Source organism: Cinclus cinclus, chromosome 20, assembly GCF_963662255.1.
Source record: "Cinclus cinclus chromosome 20, bCinCin1.1, whole genome shotgun sequence".
Taxonomy (NCBI): domain Eukaryota; kingdom Metazoa; phylum Chordata; class Aves; order Passeriformes; family Cinclidae; genus Cinclus; species Cinclus cinclus.
This window is the reverse complement of record NC_085065.1, coordinates 11441317-11459885: the sequence shown is the minus strand read 5'-3', so window position 1 is coordinate 11459885 and position 18569 is coordinate 11441317. Positions and strand designations below refer to the sequence as shown.

The 18569-nt window shown below is 63.3% G+C and overlaps 1 protein-coding gene across 1 annotated transcript in view; it reads left to right on the top strand.

Moving 5' to 3' along the window:
- SDK2 (sidekick cell adhesion molecule 2) overlaps positions 1 to 13599 on the top strand; it is a 43899-nt gene extending 30300 nt beyond the window's left edge. The window contains exons 13-45 of the mRNA XM_062506154.1: positions 179 to 355; positions 435 to 571; positions 736 to 883; positions 950 to 1090; positions 1174 to 1355; positions 1563 to 1678; positions 2715 to 2910; positions 3043 to 3141; positions 3357 to 3548; positions 3630 to 3751; positions 3827 to 3936; positions 4077 to 4227; positions 4334 to 4571; positions 4649 to 4764; positions 4918 to 5107; positions 5277 to 5375; positions 5636 to 5830; positions 5908 to 6109; positions 6278 to 6381; positions 6487 to 6557; positions 6687 to 6822; positions 7463 to 7519; positions 7721 to 7822; positions 7940 to 8055; positions 8590 to 8776; positions 9167 to 9304; positions 9371 to 9532; positions 9658 to 9783; positions 10027 to 10191; positions 10466 to 10606; positions 11171 to 11309; positions 11604 to 11730; positions 12967 to 13599. Of these exons, the coding sequence (XP_062362138.1) occupies positions 179 to 355; positions 435 to 571; positions 736 to 883; positions 950 to 1090; positions 1174 to 1355; positions 1563 to 1678; positions 2715 to 2910; positions 3043 to 3141; positions 3357 to 3548; positions 3630 to 3751; positions 3827 to 3936; positions 4077 to 4227; positions 4334 to 4571; positions 4649 to 4764; positions 4918 to 5107; positions 5277 to 5375; positions 5636 to 5830; positions 5908 to 6109; positions 6278 to 6381; positions 6487 to 6557; positions 6687 to 6822; positions 7463 to 7519; positions 7721 to 7822; positions 7940 to 8055; positions 8590 to 8776; positions 9167 to 9304; positions 9371 to 9532; positions 9658 to 9783; positions 10027 to 10191; positions 10466 to 10606; positions 11171 to 11309; positions 11604 to 11730; positions 12967 to 13323 (4939 nt within the window). The 3' untranslated portion in view covers positions 13324 to 13599. The remainder of the gene's footprint in view (positions 1 to 178; positions 356 to 434; positions 572 to 735; positions 884 to 949; positions 1091 to 1173; positions 1356 to 1562; positions 1679 to 2714; positions 2911 to 3042; positions 3142 to 3356; positions 3549 to 3629; positions 3752 to 3826; positions 3937 to 4076; positions 4228 to 4333; positions 4572 to 4648; positions 4765 to 4917; positions 5108 to 5276; positions 5376 to 5635; positions 5831 to 5907; positions 6110 to 6277; positions 6382 to 6486; positions 6558 to 6686; positions 6823 to 7462; positions 7520 to 7720; positions 7823 to 7939; positions 8056 to 8589; positions 8777 to 9166; positions 9305 to 9370; positions 9533 to 9657; positions 9784 to 10026; positions 10192 to 10465; positions 10607 to 11170; positions 11310 to 11603; positions 11731 to 12966) is intronic.
- The last annotated feature ends 4970 nt before the right edge of the window (positions 13600 to 18569 follow it).

Here is an 18569-nt window from a genome sequence, read left to right as displayed (position 1 = left end):
CCGACCTGGCTGCTGTCGCCGCTGTCCTGGGGAGGGAGATATGGGGGGGGTCCTTCTCCTCAGCCCTGCGCTGGTGGTCCTGCAGTGCCACCTGGTGCCCTGTGACCAGGAGCCCCTGGTTCCCTCTGCTCACTGGGGAGCTGCGGGGCACCAGCACACCTGGCTCCCCCTGGCACAGGTATGTCTGGGAGAAGGACGGGGCACCGCTGGGCCCTGAGAGCGGCCCCCGAGTGCGTCTGGACGAGGTGGGCACCCTGCACATCTCCCAGACCTGGTCGGGTGACATCGGCACCTACACCTGCAAAGTGATCTCAGCCGGGGGCAACGACTCGCGCAGCGCCCACCTCCGTGTCCGGTGAGATCCCCCCTCATCCCGACGGCACTCCCCACATGGGGCTGTGCCCCTTCCTTCCCTCCCTAACCCCCCTGTCCAGGCAGCTCCCCCACGCCCCCGAGAGCCCCGTGGCCGCCCTGAGCCCGCAGGAGAAACGGGCCATCAACCTCACCTGGGCCAAGCCCTTCGACGGCAACAGCCCCCTGCTCCGCTACGTCGTGGAGGTCTCCGAGAACAGTAAGGGGCTGCTCCCACCCCCCTGGCACCGCTGGCACTGGGAGAAGTCCCCAGCGTCCCCCTGGTGCAGGGGCAGCTCGGGGACTCCGGGACTCGTCAGCCGGGCAGGGGACCTCAGTGTCCTGCAGGTCAGGTCCCCACCATGCTGTCCCCTCTTCCCCCAGATGCGCCCTGGACCGTGCTGCTGGCCAGCGTGGACCCCGAGGTGACATCGGTGACAGTGCGGGGCTTGGTCCCCGCCCGCTCCTACCAGTTCCGCCTGTGTGCTGTAAATGATGTGGGCAGGGGACAGTTCAGCAAGGACACGGAGAGGTGAGTCCCGTGGGGGTCCTGGGGGTGCTGCTGAGCCCGGGTGCTCACCCTGTCCTGTCCCTGCAGGGTGTCCCTGCCCGAGGAGCCGCCCTCTGCGCCCCCCCAGAACGTCATCGCCAGCGGCCGCACCAACCAGTCCATCATGATCCAGTGGCAGCCGCCCCCCGAGAGCCACCAGAACGGGGTCCTCAAGGGTTACATCATCCGGTGGGTGCCAGCGGGGGTGCCCAAGGCTCCCCAGCCTGGTGTTGGTGGGGACAGTGGCAGCTCTGATGGCTCCCGGTCCTCAGGTACTGCCTGGCAGGGCTGCCCGTGGGGTACCAGTTCAAGAACATCACCAACGCCGAGGTGAACAACCTCCTCCTGGAGGATCTCATCATCTGGACCAACTACGAGATCGAGGTGGCTGCCTACAACAGCGCCGGACTCGGGGTCTACAGCATGAAGGTGACAGAGTGGACCCTGCAGGGAGGTAGGCAGGGACAATGGGGGGTGGGCAGGGGTACCCCGATAGCGCCAGGTGGTGCCGCTGGGGTGATGGGATGGGAGGCAGGAGGACTGGTGTGGAGATCCCAGGGGGACTGGGACGTGCTGGGCAGGGACGATGCGGGTTTGGCACCCAGCTGATGGAGGGGTCCTGGTGGAGCTGTCCCTGTGAGCTGTCCCTTCATCCTGGCAGTGCCCACCGTGCCTCCAGGGAATGTGCAGGCTGAGGCCACCAACTCCACCACCATCCGCTTCACCTGGAACCCCCCCAGCCCCCAGTTCATCAACGGCATCAACCAGGGCTACAAGGTGAGGGTGATTCCCCAAAACTGAAAGGGGAAAACTTCACAAACTGTCTTGGCTCCTCCTTGTCGAAATCCCGGATTTTAATTGGATCTCTCCTGACTGTTAAAACAATATTTACTGTTATTTAACACTTGCATGGGCTTGGAGTCCCCATGCTCTGTAATTAATTCCGAATTGCAATTGATTCAAATTTACATTAATGAAATTGAATTAAAACATTAAACTTGTGTCATAATCCAATCCTGAAAGAAGTTCGGGAATTTAATTGCCGCTGGATGAGATAACCAGCGTGAGTAGGATATTTAACATTCTTATTAAATGCCACTTAGTATTTTTGATTAGTATTTTTAGGGCCCTAATTAGTGTTTAATTAAGTTGCTAGAGGCTATCTTGCACAATACCAATTAAATGCCCAGCCATCCCTCCTGGATGCGGGCAAGGGGGGGATCCTGCGCCGTTATCGATGGAGTTAATCACAGCTCCGTAAACAGCGCTGGCACAGGCATCGGGTGCTCCCCGCACCGTTAATTGATCGTTAATCAACGCTGAATTAATAAGTGGAAGCCGGAGATGGATATGTAAACATTTAAAGCATCAAATAAAAGTAAAGAGAAAGAAAGTCAGCGCTCACCGTCAGCTGTTGCTGCCTTTCATGTTTGGAGTCCTGCAATTGTTGTTTCAACAGAGCCATTCCACGCCGTAATTCTGCAATCGCATCAGATGTCTGCTGGGATTTAACAGAAAAAGCGTTGTTTTGTCTTGCACTCCTTGTTAGCTCTTTTGCATTTTAAAATTGATTTCTCTAAGGCTCCCAGAAACTGGAAAAATTATCAGCTTGGGAGAAAAAAACCTGTGTGAGTTTACAGCTCCGGTGAGCTTAGAAGTGGAAACAAAAGCACAAAAAAAACCACCCTTAATAATAAAAAATGTCTCCTAAAACTTGGTAGAAAGAAAAACACCTCGTAAATGAAATGGAGTGAAGTACCATCAAAGCTCAGAGAATTTCAGCAAATAACATCTCAGTGTCCTTTTCCCTCAGCTCATCGCTTGGGAGCCGGAGCATGAGGACGAGCCCACGGTGGTGACGGTGCGGCCCAATTTCCAGGACAGCATCCACGTGGGCTACGTGTCGGGGCTGCGCAAATTCGCCGAGTACTTCACCTCGGTGCTGTGCTTCACCACGCCCGGGGATGGCCCCCGCAGCCCCCCGCAGCTGGTGCGCACCCACGAGGATGGTACGGGGAGGTTCCGACCCCCGCGGGATGGACCCTGCCCGCCCCCCGGTTCCGTCCCGCTGCCCAGCCCCGGCCCAAGGGGGTGCTGAGGGTTCCTGCGCTTGGGTGATGAGTCTGGGTGTTTTTGGGTAGTGCCTGGTCCCGTGGGACACCTCAGCTTCAGTGATATCCTGGATACGTCCCTGAAGGTCAGCTGGCAGGAGCCGCTGGAGAAGAACGGAATTCTGACGGGTACTGAGCTCTGTCATGGCTCCCTTTCCCACCCCACAGCACTTCTCCCTTTTCCTGTCCCATTCCCACTCTTCAGCACCTCCACTGTGTCCCATTGCCACTCCACAGTATCACTCGTGTCCTCTTCCGACCCCACAGCATCTTCCACCTGTCCTGTTCCAGCCGGGGTGGGTGACACAGGGGTGACACAGGGGTGACACAGGGGTGCATTCCAGGGTACCGGATCTCCTGGGAGGAGTACAACCGCACCAACACGCGGGTGACGCACTACCTGCCCAATGTCACCCTGGAGTACCGTGTCACCGGCCTCACGGCCCTCACCACCTACACCATCGAGGTGGCCGCCATGACCTCCAAGGGACAGGGACAGGTCTCCTCCTCCACCATCTCCTCAGGGGTCCCCCCAGGTGAGCACGGTGCTGTTGGGGTGCTGGAGGGCTGTGTGAGGTGCTGTGGCCGGTGCCACCCACCTTGCCCTGTCCCCACAGAGCTCCCCGGTGCCCCCACCAACCTGGGCATCTCCAACATCGGCCCCCGCTCCGTCACCATCCAGTTCCGCCCGGGTTACGATGGCAAAACTTCCATCTCCCGCTGGCAGGTGGAGGCACAGGTACAGGGTAGAGGAAGGGGGGTCAGGTGGTGTTTGGGGGCAGCTCACCCCACTCACCCCACTGCCACCCCACAGGTGGGCCAGAACGGCGAGGCTGGGCAGTGGGGGCTCGTGCACCAGCTGGCCAACGAGCCCGACACCCGCTCCATGGAGGTGCCCAACCTGAAGCCCTACACCTACTACAGGTGAGTGCCAGGGCGGTGCCATCCCTGCAGGAACAGAGCCCTCCTGTCCCCCACTGTGACCTCTCCTCATTGTCCTCCCCATGGGACTGGAGCCCTCTTGCCTCACACCATGACCCCCCTCTCCTCTCCTCTCCTCTCAGTTTCCGCATGCGGCAGGTGAACATCGTGGGCACCAGCCCCCCCAGCCTGCCCTCCCGGAGGATTCAGACCCTCCAGGCCCCCCCGGACATGGCCCCTGCCAATGTCACCCTGAGGACGGCCAGCGAGACCAGCCTGTGGCTGCGCTGGATGGTGAGGAGGGACTGTGGGTCAGGGGGATCTGTGCCTGCATGGGCTGAAGGGGGATGGAGCTGTGGGGCTGTGGGACATCAGGAGTGACAGTGCCTGTCCCTGCCAGCCCCTCCTGGAGCAGGAGTACAACGGGAACCCCGACTCGGTGGGGTACAGGATCCGGTACGTGCGGGCGGACGGGCGGGGGCAGCCGGTGCTCCATGTGATCCGTGACCGTGTGGAACGGGAATTCACCATCGAGGACCTGGAGGAGTGGACGGAGTACCGGGTGCAGGTCCAGGCCTTCAACGCCATTGGCTCCGGGCCCTGGAGCCCCTCGGTGCTGGGACGTACCCGGGAGTCAGGTACCGCTGCCCACCTGGGCACTGGGCACCCACCTTGGCCAGTCCAGCCACTGACCCTCTCTGCTGCCTCCCTCCAGTCCCCTCCTCCGGCCCCAGCAATGTGTCGGCAGTGGCCAGCTCCTCCAGCAGCCTGATGGTCCGATGGAGTGACATACCCGAGGCTGACTGCAACGGGCTCATCCTGGGCTACAAGGTGAGCTCCTGCCCGTGCCCTGCCCATGGCCAGCACGGCTTCCCCTGGGGATTCACCCTGCGGCTTCCGGGGTCCCCAGCTGTGCCACCACCAGGATCTGGTGGCCCTCAGTGCCAGCCTGGCCCGGCTGTGTCACACGGGGCTGCGTTGTAGGTGCTGTACAAGGAGAAGGGCTCGGAGAGGCATGCCAAGTTCTGGCTGGCAGAGGGCAATGCCTCCCGCAGTGCCCAGCTCACCGGGCTGGCCAAGTACACCCTGTACGAGATCCAGGTGCTGGCCTTCACCAGGATCGGCGATGGTGTCCCCAGCCGGCCTCCTGTCCTCGAGAGGACACTGGATGATGGTGGGTGACAGCACCTGGGGGTTCCCCCTAATGTGTCTAATCCCGTCCTATCCCAGTTCTCTGGGGTGATCCCTCTCCCCCTGAGAAGGACATTTAGGGTTTCCATTCCCGGGGGATGGGATCTGGCACTTTCCCCACTCTGCGGTGACTCCAACCTTTCCCCTGGCAGTGCCCGGGCCCCCCGTAGGGCTCCTCTTTCCTGAAGTGAGAACCACCTTGGTGCGGCTCATCTGGCAGCCACCGGCAGCACCCAACGGCGTCATCCTGGGTAGGTGGGGAGCATTCCGGGCGAGCCGCACTGGGGTGATCTGCAGAGGTCCTGTGGGAGCAGGGATTGGTTTGGGAAGGCAGAGATCAGTTCCCTGGGATCCCCTGAGCACCTCAGGGATGAAGTTCCCTTCTCCGGTGTTGATCCCGGGCACGGTGTGAGCTCCCCCCTGCTCAGGTTGGGATGGAGGGGAGCGGCACGGGGAGCGGCCCAGGTTGGTGTCCTGTCCCCAGCCCCACCATCCCGCTCCCTTCCCGCAGCCTACCAGGTCAGCCACCGCCTGAACACCTCGGCGGTGACCGCGGCCGCCGTGGAGGTGCTGGAAGCCAGCGCCCGGCAGTTCACGGCCACCGGCCTCCAGCCCGAGGCCACCTACCTGTTCCGTGTCACCGCGCAGACCCGCAAGGGCTGGGGCGAGGCGGCCGAAGCCTTGGTGGTCACCACTGAGAAAAGAGGTAACGATGGGGGGCCCGGCCGGCGGCGGGGGGCTGGCGGTGCCCCCGCAGTGCTCCCAGCCCCTCGCCTCCCCCAGCCCGGCCGCAGCCCCCCGGGAAGCCGCTGGTGCGGCAGGAGGAGGTGCGAGCCCGGAGCGTGCTGCTGTCCTGGGAGCCGGGCAGCGATGGCCTCTCCCCCGTGCGCTACTACACCGTGCAGAGCCGCGAGCTGCCCGACGGGGACTGGGCTCTGCACTCCGCCCCCGTCAGCCACAACGCCACCGCCTTCGTCGTGGACAGGTGAGGGGCTGGGGACACGGTGGGTGATGATGCTTCGGGTGGTTTCCCCGTGCCTCAGTTTCCCCATCGCATGAGAAGCGCTGGTGCAAGGCTGGGAAGCCACGGCCCGGTGGGAGGGAGGGTGACCCCGCTGGCTGCCCCGTCCCCATCCTGCTCCGCTCCCTGCAGGCTGAAACCCTTCACTTCCTACAAGTTCCGTGTGAAGGCGACGAACGACATCGGGGACAGCGAGTACAGCGAGGAGTCGGAGTCACTCACCACCCTGCAGGCGGGTCAGCACCTCCTGGGGCAGGGATAGCGGGCACCCCCGTGCCCAAGGGAATTCCTCCTTTACCCTGGGCGTCTCCGGAGCCTCACCACCCTCTTCTCCCCCACAGCCCCCGAGGAGGCTCCCACCATCCTCTCCATCACCCCCCACACCACCACGTCGGTGCTCATCCGCTGGCAGGTACGGTCCCAGCTACCCTGCCCTGGGAGGTGGCACCGAGGCGTACCGGGTGGCACCTGAGAGTGCCAGGGAGCCCTGGCTCGGAGCAGCCTCTGACTGCCTTCCCTCCCTCCCTCCCTCCCCTTGCAGCCACCGGCTGAGGACAAGATCAATGGGATCCTGCTGGGGTTCCGGCTGCGCTACCGGGAGCTGGTGTACGACAGCCTGCGGGGCTTCGCCCTGCGCGGCATCGGCCACCCCGGCGCCAGCTGGGCCGAGCTCACCCGTGAGTGTCCACGGCGCCACCGCCCCTGGGGGACAGGGGCTGGGGTGACCTGGGGGTGGCAGGTGGGGATCTGAACAGTGCAGCATCCTGTGCTCCACAGCATCTCCCGGGTACCAGGGTCAGGCTGTGATCCCTGGAGCTGTCACCAGTCCCCTTGTGCCACCATGGCTGTGGATGCCTAGCACTCTTTTGTGTTGTCCCTGGCTCTGTCCCACGGTGTCTCTGCGCTGAGGTGCCCACAAATCTGAGCCAAACACGGGGGTTTGCACCTAACACGGGCTGTGTGACATCCTGCTGTGTATCCAGGTGTGCTGCTGTCCTCAACCCCCGCAGAGAACGGGGTCACATCCACTCTGGGGGCAGCAGGGACACGAGTGACAAGGCAGAGACCAAGACAGGACCTGGCCCTGTCCTCCGTGGAGACCCCACTGTGTAAACCCCACTCGTACCCCTCAGGGGATGGGGCTGGAGGATGGAAAGGCTTCTCGGTGCTGTGGCAGCCCTGTTGGCACCTGGGGGTGTCATGGCCCTTGCAGAGGAGCCCTGACCTGCCCGCGGGTGGGGGCTGTGTTGGGGTGGGGGCTCAGAGGCAGGAGCCCACCCCTGCCCTGCATTAACCCCCCTCTGCTCTCCTGCCCAGCCGCCTATGCCGTGCACAACCTCAGCGAGGTGTCCCTCACCCAGTACGAGCTGGACAGTAAGTCACCACCCCTTGTGTCCCCCACCTCCCTCTGTGTGTGCCCCACTGCCCCCCCGTGTGTTTCTCTGTCTATCCCCTCCAAGGTGCTCCTCGGGGACGCCCCATTCTTCTCCAAAAAAAGGGGGCTCTGCCAGGTCCCCCGTGGGTAGCGGGGCTGCCCCATCACGGGCAGGGTCCCTCTCACCCTTTGTCCCCCAGACCTGAGCAAGCACCGGCGCTATGAGATCCGGATGAGCGTCTACAACGCCGTGGGCGAGGGGCCCCCGAGCCCCCCCCAGGAGGTGTTCGTGGGGGAAGCAGGTGAGTCCTGGCATGGGTGCCTCCTCTGGGGGCTGCAGGAGAGGGACTCGGCTGTCCTGGAACCCCACATGGCCCAGGCAAGGCAGTGCAGTGACACTGTCCCCTCCCTCGGCGCAGTGCCCACCGCAGCGCCCCAGAACGTGGCTGTGCAGGCGACCACGGCCACCCAGCTGGACGTCACCTGGGAGCCACCCCCCGTCGAGAGCCAGAACGGGGACATACAGGGCTACAAGGTACCCGCTGGCCCCTGGGAGCTGGCACCCGGCCGGGGCTCGGGGACACGGGGGGCTCTGGGGAGGTGCTGGACCCCTTGGGGGGCACAGGGTGGGTGGCACTGGGGATGCTGTGCTGTGCGTGCCTTCGGGGGAGGTTCTGGGAACATGCTGGGATCCCGAGGAGATGCCGGGAGTCCCCTCCCGGTGCCGAGCGGCGGCGGGGCAGCAGATGGCGCCGTCGGTCCTGGAATGGTGCTGGGATGTACCGGGATAGAGCTGGGATGTACCAGAATGTATTGGGATGGAGCTGGGATGTACCGGGATAGAGCTGGGATGTACCGGGATACCCTGGGACAGAGCTGGGATGACCGGGACGCAGCCAGGATGCCCCGGGATAGAGCTGGGATGTGTCGGGATGTACTGGGATGCCCCAGGAGCCCCCAGGCTGGGACAGGGGCTCAGGACAGAGCGTCCGGACACAGCCACGGGCTCAGGGAAGGCGAGCTGGGTTGGATCCGTGCCTCACCCAGCTCCCCACGCCCTCTCCCGCAGATCCACTTCTGGGAGGAGCAGCGGCAGAACGAGAGCGCGCGGGTCAAGACCCTTTTCCTGCCCGAGACCGGGGTGAAGCTGAAGAACCTGACGGGCTACACCTCGTACTGGGTCAGCGTGGCCGCCTTCAACGCCGCGGGGGACGGGCCCCGCAGCCCCCCGGTGAAGGCACGGACACAGCAGGCAGGTGGGGCCCGTGGCAGGGGTCCCCCAGCAGCCTCCTGCCCCTGGGCTTCTTGGGGAGGTGTCTCCATGGATCTCCAGCTCCAGGGGTTCCCCCTCAATCCTGTAATGCCGAGCAGAACATCCCTGGGCTCGACCCAGCGGGTTTGTGGGGTGGAGGCGCACGGAGATGAATGTTTAAGATGAGGCTTGGGATGAAGGATGAAGGTCTTGGGAGTCGAGACCAGGAGCAAGAGACTCATTCCTCCATGGAATCTGTGCTGGGGCAGGGATGGGGCCCGGGGGGGTGTGAGTTGATGATCAGCATTAGGGTGGAGGCAGGCAGAGGGGCTGGCCCGTGCTGGGGATGTCCCCTGGAGCTCTGAGCTGGCCCTGCCACCCTGTCCCCTCGCAGCCCCCAGCGCTCCTGGCTCCATCCGCTTCAGCGAGCTGACCACCACGTCAGTGAACGTGTCCTGGGAGCCGCCACCGCTGCCCAACGGGGTCCTCGAGGGCTACAGGCTGGTCTACGAGCCCTGCACACCCGTGGATGGTGAGGGCATGGCCGGGGGCAGCGGGCAGGGCCCGGCGGGACCCGGCTCAGCCCCTGTCCCCGCAGGCGTGAGCAAGATCGTGACGGTGGACGTGAAGGGGAACAGCCCGCTGTGGATGAAGGTCAAGGATCTGGCTGAGGGTGTCACGTACAGGTTCCGAATCCGGGCCAAAACCTTCGCCTACGGGCCGGACGTTGAGGCCAACATCACCACGGGGCCCGGGGAAGGTACGGGAGACGTGTGGGGGACACACGGGGCAAGGGAGGAGATGGGGTGGGGACTGGCACGGCTCTGTGCTGGTTTGTGCCCCCTGTGCCTGGTTTGTGGCCTCCAGCCGTGCTCTGCTCCCCAGGTGCCCCCGGCCCCCCAGGAGAGCCCTTCATCTCCCGCTACGGCTCGGCCATCACCATCCACTGGTCCAGTGGGGACCCCGGGCAAGGGCCCATCACCAGATACGTCATCGAAGCCCGGCCCTCAGGTACCACAGTTGCTCTCCATCCTCACCTCGGGGGTCAGGACAGGGGGAAACTGAGGCAGGGGGTCCTAACCTGGGCCAGGTGTTGGGACCCAGTGTCTGGGGGGTTGTCCTTGTGCTGATCCATGAGGAGAACGCTGCTGAGTGGGGCTGAAGGAACGGGCAGTGGATGGAGGGACATCACCCCGTGCCCTGGGGTGTCCTGCAGAGCCAGCCCTCCCCTCCCAGCCCCCTTGTCTCTTCCAGATGAGGGCCTCTGGGACATCCTCATCAAAGACATCCCCAAGGAGGTGACCTCCTACACCTTCAGCATGGACATCCTCAAGCAGGGGGTCAGCTACGACTTCCGTGTCATTGCTGTGAACGACTACGGCTACGGGACCCCCAGCACCCCTTCCCCCTCCGTGTCAGGTGTGTTCCTGGGGGATTCTGTCCCCCTGTGCCAGAGGGAGGGTCCTGGTGCTGCTCTGTCCTCGTGGCCATTGCTGAACCCCACTCCTGGCTCCTACAGAGTCCCAAATCCCACTGCTAGCACCTCCTTTCCAAATCTCCCCCCAGCCCTCTCCCTCTCCTGTGGATCCAGGCCTCACAAAGCTCCCCAAGTGACCCCGTGCTCTGCAGAGGGGTGTCCCCATCCAGACTGATTGTCCCCTGTCCCCCTCTGATCCTCCCTGCTGTGCTCCAGCCCAGAAGACTAACCCGTTCTATGAGGAGTGGTGGTTCCTGGTGGTCATTGCCCTGGTGGGGCTCATCTTCATCCTCCTCCTCGTTTTCGTGCTCATCATCCGTGGGCAGAGCAAGAAGTACTCCAAGAAATCAGACTCAGGTGAGCGAGGGAGGGTGGTGGGTGGTGACAGGACCCTCCTGCTCCCGTGGGAGCCTCTTGGGGGACTCTCCCTGCCTTTGGGGTCTGGGTGCAGTGGTGGGAGCCTCCGTTCCTGCCTGCCTTGAGAACAACTCCTCCAGAGCCCCAGTGCAACCCCATAATGATGCCGTGGCTTCCTGGAGAGCACTGGGAGCTCAAGATGAAATAGAGGATTTGTCCCACAGACAGCTGCAGAGGCAGGGCAGCCCCGGGGGCTCGCAGAGGTCAGCGGGATTAGCCAAACACAGCTCTGTTTTCTTAGCTCTGTCAAGGGCTCAAATTGTGGGGAAAATCCAGAGCTCCTCGTTAAGCAAACAGCCCGGAGTGGGGAGCTGGGGGCACTGGGGCAGGGCGGGGGGCTGGGCACGGCTGGCACCTCCTGGCTGTCCCCAGGCCGCGGTGATTCTGGAACCAGCACAATCCCCCTGGGGACACCCCCAGCCCCCTGTTCAGGGCTCAGCCCCCCCTCGCTGTGCCGTGCTGCCTGGGGAGGGGCTGGGGCAGGCTGAGCATCCCATCCCCCAGGGAACAGCTCCAAGGCGGCCGCCCTGAGCCACGGGGAGATGGTGAGCCTGGATGAAGGCAGCTTCCCTGCCCTGGAGCTCAACAACCGCCGCCTCTCCGTCAAGAACTCCTTCTGCAGGAAGAATGGCATCTACACCCGGTAGGGACCCCTGCCACAGCCCCCTCCCCGGGCAGGGGGAGCATTTTGGGTCACCGTGTCCATCCCTCTTCCATCATGGGGTGGGGAGGGCTTGGATCCCGATGGGGTGACCCTGATCTGCCCAGTGTTCCCCCTGAAAGGCCCTGCCAGTGGGATCAGGGTTCCTGGGAGGGTGCTGGCACGGCTGAGGGCTGTTCCCCGAGCCAGCCCTACGGATCCGCTGGGGTTGTCCCCAAATGGCCCAGCCCCGAGCAGAGGGGACAGACGCTGAGCACCCCACTGCCTGTCCCCGAGGTCCCCACCCCGGCCCAGCCCCGGCAGCCTGCACTACTCGGATGAGGACGTGACCAAGTACAACGACCTGATCCCCGCCGAGAGCAGCAGCCTGACCGAGAAACCCTCCGAGGTCTCCGACTCACAGGTGACCCCCGGGGACGGGGACAGGGACAGGGACGCGGGGCGGGTTGGAGGGTGCTGGGAGCCCTCCCTGAGCATCAGCCCGTTCCTTCGCTCGCCACGAGGCGGGCCCTGGTGCGCTTTTGGGAACCGCGCTGCTGTTCCTGCGCCATCCCGCCCTGCCGGCAGCAGCATCCCTGTGGCTCCGTGGCACAGAGCCGGAGTGAAGCTGGCACGGCCCCCGGCCCGTGTGCTGGGGATGTGACACCACGGGGGGCTCCCAGGGCTGCTGGGGACAGGCCACGGGGCTGGGGGCTGTCCCGCTGCCCGGTCTCTGGTGGCAACGTCGGCGGCTCTGCCAACTCCACAGAATGCCAACTTTGTCTTGTCCCGGGGCCACGGGCAGCCGTGGCCGGGCAGCAGCGTGGAGCCCCAGGGAGGCCACGGGACGGTCACCCCCAGGATGGATCCTGAGAGGCTGACACCCAGGGAAAAATCCTGTGGGTCCCTAGGGCTGTCCCCGAGCAGGAGGGGACCGTGCCCATGGTGCCCCCCCGTCGCTGCCCGCACCGGCTGTTTCCTTGGCAGATGCCGGCTTCTCTCGCTGCGGCCCGAGCGGGGCTCGAGTGGCTTTTGAGGAGCTGTGAAGAGCTGCGGGAGCTGGAGCTGGCGCGGGGCAGTTCCCACCGCCCTCAATGGGCCCTTTGTGCGCCGCCGGAGAAGCTGAATCCAATTACCGGCAGAGCCCAAAAACACCCTCCGCGCCAGCCCGGGGGCATCGCGGCCTCGGCAGCGCTCAGCAACCTTTTGTATGAGATTTTATTTTGTTTTAGCAAGAGGCAGAAACCGCCCCCCCACCCCACCCCCCCCCCGTGATGCTGCAGCCGTCCCAGCCTTTAAATCATTTGGGGATGTGCGCGCCAGCATTCCCAAAAGAGCACCGGGAAAGCACCAGGAAAGCACTGGAAATCACAGAACCGTTTAGACTGGAAAAGAGCTCTGAGATCACCGAATCCAAGCTGTGCCACATCCCCACCTTGTGCCATCATGGATGGGCGCTCCAAACCTCCCCGGGCAGCCCCTGCCACTGCCTGGTCACCCTTTCCGTGTGGAAATTCCTCCTGGTGTCCCGAACTCCCCTGGCACAGCTCGGAGCCGTTCCCTCTCATCCCATTGCTGGGAGCAGAGTCTGAACCTATTGAATTTTGGGGCTGTCGGGTGATGTCCCCACCTCACCACATTCACCCATCCTGTTTTTTAGGGCAGTGACAGCGAGTACGAGGTGGATCCCGGGCACCAGAAGGCGCATTCCTTTGTCAACCACTACATCAGCGACCCCACCTACTACAACTCGTGGCGGCGGCAGCAGAAGGGCATCTCCCGGGCACAGGCCTACAGCTACACCGAGAGCGATTCGGGCGAGCCCGACCACACTCCCCTCTCCAACAGCACCTCCACGCAGCAGGGCAGCCTGTTCCGCCCCAAAGCCAGCAGGACTCCCACCCCCCAGACCCCCGGCAATGCCCCCAGCAGCCAGCCCGGGACCCTGTACCGCCCGCCCAGCAGCCTGGCCCCCGGATCCAGAGCTCCCATCGCTGGGTTTTCCTCTTTTGTTTGATATTTAAACAGCAGGAAAAAAAAAAAGAAAAAAAAAAGAAAAAAAAAAAGAAAAACAAAACAGGAGAGGGTGGAAAAAATTAGGAAAAAAAAAAGGAAAAAAAATAAACAAAAGAAAAGCCCCAAGAAATTAAGAGAAAAGGAAAAAGCAGCGAGGGGGAGAAGAGGAAGAGGAGGAAGGGGAGCAGCCACAGGCTCCAGGGGTTTTCTGTTTTCTCGGCAGTGCTGGAGCTGGATGCCAAGCACCGTCCCTGGGGCTGGGGAGCAAGGCCAGGACCCCCCCTCGGCCAAAGGCTCTGTGTCACAGACTCCTCGGGAGGGGGCTTGGGGTGCACTGACACCGCCCTTGGCACCCCCTGGGGCTGCCCCGGACCTGCTGCTGGACTCCAGCGGGTGCTGGGGGCTGGGTGAGGGGCTCCGGCCGTGCCAAACCCCGGGCCCTCCACTCGTGGCTCCCCCAGGATGTGGGGACAAGCGGTGACACAGAGACCCCCAGCTGCGGAGGGCAAGAGGAGCTCTGCTGATCTTAAAACCTCTGGACTTGAACCCCCCCGTTCGGGACCCCCACAGCCTTTGGGAGATGGGAGAAGGATCCCAGGGGACAATTCATTCCTCCCCTCCCTTGTGCTTGGCCCTGCACAGCCCCCCCAGGAGAACCCAGGACTGAAACCCCAGGAGAGCCCCAGTGGGGTGCACATGGTGCTCAACCCCCCTGATTTTGCACCTCGGGGGCTCTGGTGAGGACTCGGATGAAGCGATCGGAGCCTCCCCTTGGCATTTCTGGTGGTCTGGGGATTTTTAATGGGATTTTGTGCAGAGGCCTGAGGGCATTCAGGGGTGCTGATGCCCGGGGGGAGGATCCATGGCCGTGGTCATTTTGGGGGTGTCTGCACAGCACAGCCCCCGCAGTGCCTATGGGTGAGCCAGCACCAGCCCAGTAGTGCCGTGGCTCCCGGCCTGAGCCGAAGGAGATGCCAATAAACAGCCCGAAGACAAGTGTGTCCCCTCTCTGTCACCTTGCTCTGCCAGAGAAAGGGCCAGTGCCATGTGTCCGTGTGTCCTGGTGCCCCACTGGGCATGTGACAGCCCTATGGCACCAGGGAAGGACGTGGGCAAGGGATGTCAGAGGTGCTGGATAGAGCCCAGAAGGGTGCAGGGAGCTGTGGTGGCCTTGTCCTGCCTGTCCCCATAGCAGTGGGGTCTGGAGCTGCTGGGAAAGGGAGTGATGGGACAGGACACCCCACTGCACTGGCACTCTGGGCACTGCCAGCAGCAGCCCTGGCACTGGGGATGTCTCCTGGGATGGTTCACAGCCACCCTCTCCTGCTCTGCCCTTCAGGCCTGGCAGGAAAATCCAGGTGAGGTGTTCAGGTTTCATCACCTGTCGGGGAGGGCTTGGCTACTGAGGGTGCTGGCAAAACACAGCCAGGGGCTGTGGGGTCTGCACAGTCCCTGTCACAGCACCTGGGAGCCCCTGGAAGTCCCATCCCTCACCCTGGCATGGGCAAGGGGCTGCCAGGGGAGCATTGTGCAGGTGCTGCATTTGGGGACCGGTGACACAGTGATGCAGCTCAGGGTTGGGCTGCAGTGGTGGCCTTGCTGCTGAGCCACAGCCACCGTGTGTCCCCCCACTGGCTCACAGTGTCCCTAGAGCAGCTGGCATTGCTGGTGGGTGGCTCCTCTGACCTACCTGGAGCCGATGCCCAGTCAATGTCAGTGCAGCACCCAGGGGTGCCCATCCCCTGACACCCCACTCGTGGGGACAGTGACGTGGGACAGAGGGGATTCTGCACCTGGCTGGACAAATCCTGCTCCTCATGTGCAGCCCAACTCCAGCCCCAGGTGTTCCTGGCTTGTGCAAGAGGGACCTTCCTCCCACGGGGGCTGGGACATGGAGCGGCCGGAGACGCGGAGCAGAGCAGGTCTGGGAAGTCGAGCAGCACAGGGGAGTTCCCAGTGCAAGGAATGCTCCTTGTGCAAGGGATGCCACCTGTTTAAGGGACATTCCCTGTTCCAGGCATGCTCCTGTTATCAGGGCTGATCCCTGGGTGAGGGCTGTGCCAGACCTGCGAGCACTGAGCACCGAGTTCCCCAGACACATCTCCCACCCTGGGAACAGGGGATGCAAGCCCTGGATCCCATCTATGAGGATTTGTGTGTTCTCCCCAGCTCTGGGACAAAGCAGAGCTCACCTGCCCTGACCCAGCTCGTCCCTGGCTGCCAGGAGGAGCCGGAGGGTGCAGCCACACCTGTGGCAGGTTTGGTGTTGGCACTGTGCTGGGAGGTGACACTGCCGATGTGGCTGTGGTTGCAGTGTTGGTGGTGAAGGCCGGAGAAGCCCTGGGAGCCCATGGAAGAGCCCCGGGAGCCCGTGGTTTCCCACGGCTGAAGGATGCAGCTCCTGAGGAAACAGGAAGATCCCACATCCCAGCACGGCAGAGATTTGGGCTTCTGCTCCCAGGGATGCTGTGCAGAGCACAGGGCTCACTTTGGGCACAGCAGGAATGGGCTGAGTGCCAGTGGCACTGGGGAGAGCCCTTGCTCAGTTGTGCTGCCTTGGTTTCCCCATGGAACAGGAGGAGTGGAACCAGCCAGGCTCGCAGGGGAAGACACTGAGCCACCTCTCTCCCACCTCCACTTTCAACCAGCAATTTCACAAATTCCCTCCCCATCACCCCAGCCCCTCCAGGCAGGTGAGGGCTGCCCGTTCCCGTTCCCGTTCCCCTCCAGGCTGCTCTGTGCCACAGTCAGGCAGGGTGAGCTGTCAGCACCAATCACTCCCCCAGGACCAAATCGGCCTTGACGTTTCTCCTGAGCTCTGCTCCCTGGCTTGAGGTTTGCCCAGGGGAAGAGCAGCACTGGGCTGCCAGGGCCGGGAGAGTCAAAGGGGGGCACAGGGAGATGAGGCACCCCCAGATGTTGATGGGTGGGTGGACGGATGGGGCAGCGTTGGAGCAGGAGCTGCTCCCTGCTCCAGGTGTGATGGGGAGATGGTGGTGTGCCAGAAATGAGGGTTGTGACTGATAAAGCTGGGCTGAAATCTGTGTTTTGTTTTAATTCATTTATTTTAGGAGCAGCCCCACAGTCTGGGCTCTCCCTGTCCTCCAGATATCTCCGTTTCCCTGCCGGCTCCTGGGACAGAGCCAAGTGTGTCATGTTCCCACCTTTCTCTTGCCTTGGGGACAGGGACAGCCCCTCCTGCCACGCCGGGGGCCAGAGGGGACTCGGCGCATCCTCAGAGCCCCAGTGCCCAGGGCACTGCTCCGTGCCAGGGGTGACAGGAGAGGAGGGCGGCAGAGAGGACGGACCTGGGTCTGCACCCCCTGCCCCACGCTCTGGGTGCCCGGGGCACCCCCGTGTCCCTGTGCCACGGCTGGGGCTTTCCTACAGAAGCCACACTCCAGGTGGGATCATGGAATCACGGAATGGTTTGGGTTGGAAGGGAACTTTAAATATGATCCAGTTCCAGGCTGGAAAGCCAGGTGGGAGGGACGGGGGTGGCTGCAGCCCATCCAGGTTTCCTGAGGGGCAGTGGGTTGGGGGAGGCCCATTCCCTGGCACTGCCTCCCAGGAGAGGGTTCCAGCTGGGAAAGGTGAGAGGCTGCACGGAGAACCTGCCCAGGGCACCCAGCTTGTCCCGGTGCCCACCTGGCCAAGGTGGGGCCGGGCAGAGCATCCTGCCGGGATTCTCGGGGTGACTGCTCCACCCTGCGAGAATGGTGTGGGGAAGGGGCTGACCCCCCGGCTTTGTCTGGCGGTCTCTGGGGAGGTTTCTGGCAGCAGCCAGCACTGAGGCTGGAGGGATCGGGGGGGCTGTGGGGACAGTGCTTTGTTCTGGAATCCTGGGGTGTCCGGACAGTGATCCCCAGCACTCAGCGAGAGCTCCCCGCTGGCTCGGCAGCGTCGGCAAGACAAAGCTGGCAGGCGCTGGCAGCAGGAGGAGGGGATGGGGCTGCCGGGAGCTCGGGCGCTTCTCCCTGCCCTGCATTTCAAAGTGCTTTTCAAGCCCTTTTCTTTTTTTCTTCTCCTCTTTCAAAAGCTGCTGTGGAGCAGCAAAAGGAGCCGGCCATGGCTGAGGAAGGGCGGGAGCGATCCGTGCTCCAGAGCCGCCCAGCACCCCGAGCTCTCCTCCCCAGGCCCGGCTGAAGCCGCGGGGCTCTGCCCGGCAGGGAAGGGGAGGGGGTCCCGTCTCTCCCAGGCAGTTTTTCAAGTTGAGTGGGTGCCTGCTCTTCCCAGCCGGAGCCAGGCCAGCCTGCGGGAGCCTTCCCGGCGGCTCCCACCAGCAGGGTGATGTTAATCCCTCCCGACTGCGCTGTCTCAGCCATCTCCACGCTCCCGTGACAGCTTCAGGTGAGGCGAGCAGCGCTGCACCGCTGTCCCACCAGCCTTCCAGTACATATTTTGTCTCCACGTGAGTGGGTCGAGATGCCGCTGGGGGCTGGGGCAAACCCTCCTCCTCTTCCTCACCCACCAAAAGACCCATCCAGAGGTGGTCCCTTTCTCAAGCGCGGCCCGGGGCTTTGCCTCTGACCGCGGTTTCTCTGTATGGAGAGCAAGGAAAATAAAATTTGCCAATAAAATGGGCTATGAAAACGGCACTGGAGGAAGCAGCACAGCCCAGGATGGAGACACAGGCGTGAGTGGGATGGTGCTGGACACCCGGGCTGGGGGCAGAGGCTGTGCCCTGGGTGCCAATCCCTCCAGTGCCTCGCTGGCCCTCACTGCTCACCAGAGTGCCAGCTCCGCGGTGACACCACTTCCCTTTCTATGGAGAGAAGCGCCAGCCCCAGATGAGCCATCCCAGTGCCCGGTGCTGCCCACCCAGTGCTGGCACAACCGGCCCCGATCGGGGACTGGAGCTCCTTGCACCGGTGACACGAGGAACCTTCGGACCTCACGGCCTCGTGTCCCAGCACCCGAGACCCCAAGAGCGGCGTGGCCAGAGCATCCCAGCACTCCCACTCCCCCTCCTCCCTCCGCGGAGACGCCAGATTTCCCGGAATAGCCAAGAAACGCTGCATTGGGGAGGTTCGGGATAATCTCGGCTCTCCCGCCCCTTTTCTCCCACAAAGGTTTTGTCTTAATCCCCGCGAGCGAGCGAGCAGCGGCTGTGCAGCCCAGCACTCCCCCTTTCAGCCCAGTGTCAGTGGGGCTGGGGCGGTCACGGGGGGGCCGCGGCGGCCACCGAACCCATCCCTGGGGCCGTGGAGCCCCGCACCAGCGCTGGAAGATTGGGGTGACCACGGA